The sequence below is a fragment of the Benincasa hispida genome, chromosome 4 (genome assembly GCF_027475165.1).
Source record: "Benincasa hispida cultivar pf3 chromosome 4, pf3_genome.v1.1, whole genome shotgun sequence".
Taxonomy (NCBI): Eukaryota; Viridiplantae; Streptophyta; class Magnoliopsida; order Cucurbitales; family Cucurbitaceae; genus Benincasa; species Benincasa hispida.
In genome coordinates this window covers 23,982,050-23,991,931 of record NC_143481.1, presented here as the reverse complement: position 1 = coordinate 23,991,931, position 9,882 = coordinate 23,982,050, and the positions used below count along the sequence as shown (strand labels likewise).

The following is a 9,882-nucleotide window of genomic DNA, read 5'->3' as shown; positions in this document are numbered from 1 at the left end:
CGGGAGGGTAGTCTAAGGACAAGATCTAGGCTTGGGAAGGTCATGTCAGAATCTAGGCTCAGGAGAGCCAGATTAGAACTCATAATACAAGAGATAGGCGCTTAGGAATGAGCACTATTTGTTATTAACGCATCGCATGCATTCTAAAGATAGGATACGATTGAATGCGGTCACCGCAGCGTTGTGTGTATTCTGCATCATCGCATAGGACAAGAGTAGAGACTTAGGAATAGAATTAAGAGCACCGCATTTCCATTGGAAAATGACTTGCCGTGTATGGTTGTAACATGATCGCATAGTCTGACGCTGACTAAGGTTGCCCTTGCGATCACTCTTAAGCTTTGCAACGAAATCATCTCCGCATTTTATCTATTTTCCCATACATTTATTTCATGTCAAGGTTTGTCACATCTTTACCTTTCATGCATATTCTCGTTGTGTTGTCTATTAGATAGAAGTAGGAGTAGGATTAACATAACAATATCCCTCCATTTTTTTATTCAACCGCCGCATGCACAATCACCGCAAACATATAGTTACAAGTCCCCATGTTCGACCTCGGATTACCCGAGAAACTTGCATTCATGTTATACTTGGCGTGTATGCAAGAAAACTTGTGACAGGACACATGGTCATCACATACATTCGTTAACGCAATTTTCATTCCAACGCATGATCATCAACGCATGACTATCAACGCATATCTTAGGAACATGCATCGCATAACGCATCCACGGGATTTTGGTTGTCGAGTAAAATTGACTTCCAATTTTTCAGTCACCAAGTTTTTTGCGCCGTTGCCGGGGACTTGGCAACTAAATATTTGTAAGTTTTGTGTCTCTGCGAGCAAACTTTTTATCTTGGGTGTATTGCAGCTTGTGCGACCAGGTTGCAAACAATATTGAAGTGTAGGCGATGCGCTAAAAGTCAATATTGACCCCAAGGTAGGAGGGCAATTAGTCGCAAAAGAGTCAAAGGCAGTTCTAAGCACATGATGGCCACATGTGCCCAACAATTACTAGAAGTTCCAATGGTCAAGGCAACTTGACCCAAGCAGTTGGGAACCATCTCTTGCATGGAAGACTCCTTGCGGTGACAACACTTCTACTTTTCCAGGGACGTCTTCTACTCTATCTTTACATTGCTTTCTTAGTATAGGTTATTTATTTTTTATTTTCATTGTTATTTTGGATATATGACTGCTTCCTTGGTTTTGGGTACGTTTGCTCTTGTAGGTGCAACAATAAGTCTCCTCGGTTTGTAGTTCAACGGAAGAATTCCTTTCACCCTTCAACGCATGGCTTCAATCGCGTGGATTCCAACGCATAAGCGCATGCGTTATTCTGTCTTAGGTCTTTTCTTTTATCTTGTATGCCTTATCCTTTTGAAATTCTCTTTTTCCCGATTGCGTTGTTTTGCGATGTTTCTATGATGGTATGTATGGTTCACCGCATTTTCTAACTAATCAACGCAAGGCATTCTTTACTATTATTAGCTTCTTCAAATTTTGAAAGTTTTAAGTTTTATTTTGTGCAAACCTTTGTTCAAACATTTCTTATCGCATTCTTGTAATTTTGTTTTTAGCTTTCCGGTGAGAACGCTGCCAACCTCTAAGTTTGATGGTGGCAGCAATCTCGGAGAATTGCGTTCATTATATTGTGATCATTTGGAAAAAAAAAAAATTGAAGTGAGATTTTGGGAATAATAACTCCACTTTCAACGCAATGGGGAAACCCATGTTGATAAGAGTTAAGCTGTGAAAGACACTTGCTCGAAGTTAGATGTTTGCATGACACACGTAGGGGCAAGCCAAAATGAAGGCAAGTTGCCAGGATCAGCGCATTAGCGCAACTCCTCTGTCCGGTGCAAGCCAAAACAAACAAGACAAGAGTTAAGTTGAATATGGAACGCAATCGAAGTTGGATGCCCGCATGCCACACGTGAGGATAAGCCAAAACGAAGAGCGTAACCAGGTTCAACGCCACATTTGAATAAGTCATCGCAAAGTTTTGAATTATTTTGACGAACGCATTCTCAAAAGCTAAACACAAAATTGCGGCGAATGAATAAAATTTTTTGAGCAGGGGCTTGCCGGATCTAAACTTAGACAAGATCTTTTTGAAGAAACAGCCAAAGTGGAGGAGAGCATTGCGGTGATGGTCAAAGGTGTGTGTAAATTATATTCTGAGAAGTTGGTTATCGCAAAAGAAAGCGTGAAGGAGAGTTAGAATTTCTTGAGTATAATGCATGCTTGAGGATAAGCATGATTTTAAATTTGGGGGTGAGGATCCTGAACCAAAATTTGTTGAAGAACGTCGACATAGAAAATATTGGTTATAGTGGAAAGAAGTAATTGGGCAGAATTAAACTCACTTTCAAAATGTCAAGTTTTTGGACCAATAGTTCAAACACCAGAATGTGTCAATCCGGTGGGATACAAATGGGTATTTATGAAAAAAAGAAGTAAAAATAAAGAGGTCATAATATATAAAGCAATATTAGTTGCACGAGGTTTTTCACGAAGACTTGATATTGATTATGAGAAGACATATTCTCCGATGATGGATCCAATTACACTATGATATTTAATTGGCTTGACCGTGTGTGAAAGTTTAGATATACATCTTATGGATGTAGTCACAACATATTTATATAGATTTCTTGATAATGATATTTATATGAGAGTCCCTAATGTACCTGAAATATATAAATCAAATTCTTAGGAATTGTATTCAATAAAGTTACAAAGATCACTATATGGATTGAAATAATTAGAACGAATGTGGTACAAACGCCTAAGTGGATATTTGTTGAAAGAATGATATCAAAATAGTCCAATATATCCGTGTGTTTTTATAAAAAAAAATCACAGTCAGAATTTTGCTACTATAATTGCATATGTTAATGTTTTAAATATAATTGGAAATCCCCAAGAGCTTTCAAAGGTAATAGAATACCTTAAGAAAGAATTTGAGATGAAAGATCTTGGAAAAACAAAATTTTGCCTTAACTTGCAAATTGAGCATTTAGCAGATGAGATATTTGTTCATTAGTCAACCTATACAGGAAAAATTTTGAAAATATTTTATACGGACAAAGTACATCTATTGAACATTCCAATGGAAGTTCATTCACTAGATATGAAGAAAGATATATTTTGACCTCAAGATAATAATGAAGAATTTCTTGGTCTTGAAATGCCATATCTTAGTGCAATTGGTGCACTTATGTATCTCCGATGAACAATCAATATGAATTTGTTTTAATCAAACAAATCAAATTTTGATATAGTTGATTGTGCAGATTCTGGATATTTATCTGATTCACACAAAGCTAGATCTGAAACATATCATTCACATATGGAGGAACTGTTATATCACGGCGATAAGTAAAACAAACCATAATGGCTACTTCCTCAAATCATGTTGAAATTCTTGCAATTCACGAAGCAAGTCAAAAAATGTGTATGACTAAGATCAATGACTCAACACTTTCATAGAAAATGTGGTTTATCTGCTAATAAAAATCTTCCTACAATATTATACTATGACAATACAACATGTATAGCCCAAATCAAAAGATGATATATTAAAGAAGATAGAACAAAACATATTTCACCGAAACTTTTCTACACTCATGATCTTAAAGAAAATGGGAAATTCACTGTACAACAAATTTGTTCAAAGTATAACTTGGCAAACTTATTTACAAAATCATTACCAACAACAACCTTTGAAAATTGATACATAACATTGGAATGCAACGTTGAGAAATCTTAAGTGATGTTTTCATAAGGGAGAGCAAATATATTGTATTATTTTAGGAGTATAAATTATATGAAATATGTACTCTTTTTCCTCCACTAGAGTTTTTTCCTATTGGTTTTTCCTAGTAAGTTTTTAATGAGGCGTATCTCATATATATAATGGATCTAAGGGGGAGTATAATAAATATTACAAAAAAATGAAATTTAGACGTCCATCCTTAATGTCCAAAGACCAAGTGTCACAACCATTATCCCATGTGTTGTCTATGTGTCTGAAGATTACATGATATTAGTGTCCATATAATCCACCTCATACACAAATACAATATCTTCAATCTTCTCTTCTCAACTTTCTCATATTTATCTCATTTGTTCTTTTGAAAGCAATTGGTCAAAAGAGGGTATTTTTTATTATAGAGTTTTAAGTTGAATCTTTCGGTACAAAGTGATTAGAGCTACATAATGTTTGAATCAAGTTGTTTTATGCGAGAGAATACATATTCAAATGTAATTGTTTACATGTTTATTTTTTCAATATCTACTTCCACAACTTTTGTTATTTATAATTTCCTTGGAATAGGAAACTGAACCTAACCTGTTTGAGTTTATAAAATCATGAAAATGGAAAATAGGAAATTTCAAAAAAAATTAATGATGATGTAATTTGGAGTTTAAAATAATTTTACATAACTATGGTAAGTAGTAATATAAATGGAAGGAGTTAGGTGAAAAATTAGTACCAAATACCAATAAAGCATGAAGGAATCTGAGGCAGCAGCACCAATCTCTGAATCGCATGCACCAAATAAGTCCACGTTGATGTGAGTCCCATTTTATGAGAAATAATTACCTGCGGCATACCACAACACACCACTCCTTTTTGACCAATTATTCCTCTCCCTCACACTCAAACCTGACCCATCCTCATCCGTCCCATCACTTCTTCTGCATGCTTGCCACGTGTTCTCATCTCTCTGTGTTTTATTTTAGTAAAAATTGCAGCACTGCTGTTACTCAGGTAAAATTTTGATTAAAAATTATTTTTTAAAGGAAATTATTTTAAATGATAAAATCTTTAAAAATATTTATAAATAATAGTAAAATATTATACTTTACTTGCGATAGATCGTGGTAGACTATTACTATTTGTGTCTACGGTTATCGCATATAGCTAATAAAATTTTGTTATATTTAAAAATATTTTGGTTCATTTTTTTATATTCGAAAACAATCATTTTCTTAAATTAAAAATAAAATATCATTTTGGTTATTATATTTTGAAATTTGTTCAATTTTAGTTTTTATAGTTTGTACATTCAATTATCCAATTTTAATTATGTATTCTCAATAGATCTCTAGTTTTTATTTTTTTTAATCTAAATATTATTTTAGTCCCTATATTTTGGATTTTGGTTCATTTTTGCCCATGTACTTTGAATGTATTCATTTTGATTTTTATACTTTTAACTTTGATTCATTTTGGTTCTTATACTATCGAAATGTTTATTTTAGTCTTGTACTTTGAAAAGATGACCATCTTAGTCCCTATATTTTCATTTTTATTTCATTTTTTAAGGATTAAAATGGTCACTTTTTAAAAGTTTAAAGACCAAAATGAACATTTTAAAAGTATAGAGACCAAAACAAATTAAAGTTGAAAGTATAGTGACCAAAATATACATTATTTAAGTACATAGGTCAAAATGAACAAAAAAAAAAAAATCTAAAATATTGGGACAAAAGTAGTATTTAAATCTTATTTTTTTTTTTTAGATAAATAAAAATCTTATGGTAGTATTTTTAGTATAAATTTTGAAAATATATTTACATATTTTATTTAATTGTATTATAATTATAATTATTGTTTAATTAATTTCAATAGAGATTAATTTGAAGATACTAAATTTAAAATTTATTGAAATATGTGATTAAAATTGGACATATTTTATTTTTTTTTTTAAAAAATTATTATTCGACCTTTTCTTTTCCATATATATAAAAGACAAAAATTGGTAATTAGTGAAGACTGTGTACAGTGAAGGCGCAAATCGATTTGGTTAGATAATTGAGTCTTAATCTTTGTGACCTCTCTTCCACACTTTGCTTCCATGTTGAACCCAATGGTTACAACTAAAACACAGAAAATGATTTCAAATCAATCCTTCAAAATTAAAGGGTTCTAAAATCAGTAGCAGACTCACAGCCATGTTGTCCCCTTCACTTTATCTCATCTGTGTTACGCTTCTTTGCTTACCTTTAGCCATTCTCTTTACCATCAACATCCCCACCACCATTCATTCCATCAACTCCTCCGCTTACCCTTTTATTTTCCCCTTTCAATCTCTCTACACCTCCAATCTTATCCCTTCTCCCCCGCCGCCGCCGCCTCCGGAGGATGACGATTTGCTTTTCCCACTAGCCGCTCTCGTCAATTCAACCCCATCGCCAACTCACAAATTGGCTTTCTTGTTTCTCACTAATTCCCCTCTCCCTTTTGCTCCTCTTTGGGAATTGTTCTTTAAGAACATCCCACCCGATCTTTACAATATTTACATCCACGCCGACCCGACCCGAGATTATGACGTGCCGTTCTCCGGCGTGTTTGCCCACCGGGTCATCCCTTCTAAACCCACTCAGAGATTTTCCCCTTCTCTTAGCGCTGCCGCCCGCCGCCTTCTCGCTCACGCGCTGCTTCACGATTCTTCTAATTCCATGTTTGCCCTTCTATCCCCTTCTTGTATCCCTCTCCATTCCTTCAATTTCACATACAGAACGCTGTTTCGCTCCAAGAAAAGCTTCATCGAGGTTCTCAAAAGTGAGATCGGTGCGTACGACAGATGGGCGGCGCGTGGGCCGGACGTGATGCTTCCGGTGGTTAAATTGGCGGATTTTCGTATTGGGTCGCAGTTTTGGGTGCTGAAGCGGCGGCACGCGCGGATAGTGGCGAGCGATCAGAGAGTTTGGCCAAAGTTTGAGTTGCCTTGCGTGAGGCGGGACACGTGTTATCCCGAGGAGAATTATTTCCCGACGTTACTCAGCATGTGGGACCAGAGAGGGCTTGTGCCAGCTACACTTACACACGTGGATTGGAATGGGAGTTTCGATGGCCACCCCCGCACCTACTTGGCATCTGAAGTCGGACCGAAGTTGATACGTGGTTTGAGAATGGCCCGGCCGAGATACGGCGACGATGGAAGGAGAATGAAAATTAGAATGAGAAACCGACGGAATGTGTCGGCTGCAAAATCTCATCGTCGACACCCGTTCTTGTTTGCGAGGAAATTCTCCGCAGCCTCGCTCCAGCGGTTGATGAACATATCCAGTGACTTCATATTTCAAGATTGATTGATGAAAGTGTAATTTACAACAAACACAGGATTACATATAATTTGTGTACTTTTTTTATAAAAAAATTAATTTGTGAAGTCTTTCTAAGGAATTTAAGATCCCTGATTTTTCTAATGATAATTGTAATGGATATGGATAGTATTTTTGGGATAAGAAGTGTTAGCAATATTTTTTTTAAAAAAATGGTAAATATAACAAAGTCTATATAGTTGATAGAGTATCTAAATTTTATCATATTTGTGTTTTTTTTTATATTATGCTATATTTACTAATACTTTAGGTCAAATTGTTATATTTGTAATGGTTTCTTGGAAATTCTCTCCAATTCTCTCAACTTGAACTGGATCTACTAATGTTTAACTAGAATTGAACTCAAGATAATGGATATGATCTTCATTAACTAGAATTGAAGCTCACTTAAATGTCGTTCTCAGACCCAACAGGCAATTTTAGGTTATGGGCTGGTTTCTGTTGGCCCTACTAATCCTCTCTATCTCTAACATTCCTAATGGACCTGGCCCCATACTTTTACAATTTTTTTAAAAAAAGAGAAAATGAATAGATCAAATGGCCTATTTTTGAAACTAGACATTTTAAAAGTATGGAAACCAAAATCAATATTTTGCAAGTATAGTTGTTAAAATAAATTAAAATCAAGAGTATAAGGACACAAATAGCATTTAAACAAAATTTAAATTACAAGTTGGGCCTAAAACCTTTCAAATTTTTGTAAAATATGTATGAGAATTTTAAATAGTGCTATAAAATCTAGACTTTAAAAAGTTTCAAATATGTCTCTAAAAGTTCAATTTTGTGAATAAAAGTCTTCAAGTTTTCAATTTTCTATCTTATAGTTCTTTCACATATTCAACATTTTTTTAAGAATTCATAAAATTATTGAATAATATTGAAAATTCAAGGTTTATAAGAATGAATTCATAAAATTATTGAATAATATTGAAAATTCAAGGTTTATAAGACAAGAGATAAAAAACTTATGCGATACTTTTTGAAGTTAAAATATAGTAATAATGTGGATATGAGAGATGTTAAAATTATTAACATTCATTTTTATTTGTTTTAACTCACTCTAAAACATGAGATTTAAATGATTAAAGGTATGTTTGAAGTCTTTTCTAATATATATATATAAACAATTTCTAGAGATCTAAAACTTGTAATTTAGTTGTATTATTATTATCATCATCATATTTACAATTGTAAATGCATCTCTCTCACTTTGTTATTTGGAGAGGGGGAAAACAAACAGAGAGAGAGAGAGAATAGATTCCCAAATAACTTTTTATATAATAATTTCGATCAAATAGCTCCACACTTTAGCAGGAAACGAAAATATTCATAATTTTGTAACATAGAAGTACCGAACACATCATGGCATTTCATAATATAATATATAATTACATACATGTGGAATAAGATTCGGAAATAATAATAATATATGCAAACTTCATTCTTTGTTTCTCTTTCGAACAAGAATCTTGAGGCGCTGTACAGACTCCACAAAGGAACTGCAAATAAACAAATAAATAAAACATCAAAAAGAAAAAAGAAAAAAGAAAAAAGAAAAAAGAAAGGAAAGAAATGGAATTTAAGAACGCACTTCCATGGAAGATCTTCTGCAAGAATCCAATCACCGTCTTGGTCTTCATAGATTATAGTAAAATCCCAACCGTTGTGATCAATTGCCTTATCTGTTATGTTACAATAACAATTTGTAATTAATTTAAATTAGCGAGGGATTAATTGAATGATTGTGAATTAAAAATGGGTAATTTAGAATTACATGTGGTGAACATGGCAATGAGAGCAGTTTTGAGAGATTGATGTGAGTGATAGAGCCTTAAATCGAGTTTCCTTGCTATTGCTACACCCTCCATTTTCACTTTCACGAACAGTGAATTTTGTCCATCATTTTGGTTACTACTTTGATCCGCTACCACAGGACGGCGATTCTCCGCCGTCTGCGGTGGTTGAGGTTGCCAATGAAAGACCTTCTTCCTCCATGACTCGATGGGTGGCCACCCCACTGCTTCCTTCTTCTCTTCATCTTTCCTATATGATTTAATCACATAATTAAAATCATACAGCCATTGTTAAAACAGAGTACCAAGTTGTTTTAGCATAGACTCACTTTTGAATGTTGGAAAAATGTGTTCCTCTAGGGTGGGGTGGGTCATCTTGATCCTTAGGCTTATCATTCCATGACAGCAAAGGCAAAGTTTGGGGAAGCTGATTTCCAATAATGAATGGATCTTGGAAAGCAGGCTTGTGATGGATATTGGGGTGGTTGTGAAAGGGAAGAGGGAGGCCAAGTTGGAGCTCCATTATAGGTTGGGGTAAAGAGAAGCTTTAAAGGGAATAAGTGGAAGAATGAAAAGAGCAATACATATATAGGGAGAGAGAAAGGGAGGGAAGGGGCATTTATAGAACAGAAAGAGAAGGGTGGGGATAGATAAGTTGAGTTGTGGAAAAAAGAAGGGAAAATGAGAGGGGGATGAGGATAGAGATAGAGGGGGCGTGTGGGTTGGACCTCCTTGTCTCTCTTTATCTCATCTCACCCCTTTTTCCTATTAATTATTCTTCTTTGTCCTTTACTTTGTAGTATCCAACAAAAACAAGTAAATTGCAAAATAGGGTTTGTGTGAAATTTGTTCCTACTTTCTTACTAGCTACCCCGAAAAGGAATTATTGTGTGCGAAGAAAAAGGAAGTATCAATCGCTTTTAGTTTATGCATTCTTCTTCTCTA

At 34.4% G+C, this 9,882-nt stretch overlaps 2 protein-coding genes across 2 annotated transcripts; one reads left to right on the top strand and one right to left on the bottom strand.

The window, feature by feature from the left end:
- The first annotated feature begins 5,750 nt into the window (after positions 1 to 5,750).
- LOC120075880 (Core-2/I-branching beta-1,6-N-acetylglucosaminyltransferase family protein) lies at positions 5,751 to 7,205 on the top strand. Its single transcript, XM_039029614.2, has one exon. The coding sequence runs from the start codon at positions 5,972 to 5,974 to the stop codon at positions 7,109 to 7,111; it is 1,140 nt and encodes a 379-aa protein (XP_038885542.1). The 5' UTR covers positions 5,751 to 5,971; the 3' UTR covers positions 7,112 to 7,205.
- Positions 7,206 to 8,398: 1,193 nt separating this feature from the next.
- LOC120076441 (auxin-responsive protein IAA5-like) lies at positions 8,399 to 9,652 on the bottom strand. Its single transcript, XM_039030268.2, has 4 exons — positions 9,267 to 9,652; positions 8,919 to 9,187; positions 8,736 to 8,826; positions 8,399 to 8,643 (listed from the first exon to the last, which is right to left on the bottom strand). Exons 1-4 carry the CDS (start codon positions 9,458 to 9,460, stop codon positions 8,583 to 8,585), a joined length of 615 nt encoding a protein of 204 aa, XP_038886196.1. The 5' UTR covers positions 9,461 to 9,652; the 3' UTR covers positions 8,399 to 8,582.
- Between the last annotated feature and the right edge of the window lie 230 nt (positions 9,653 to 9,882).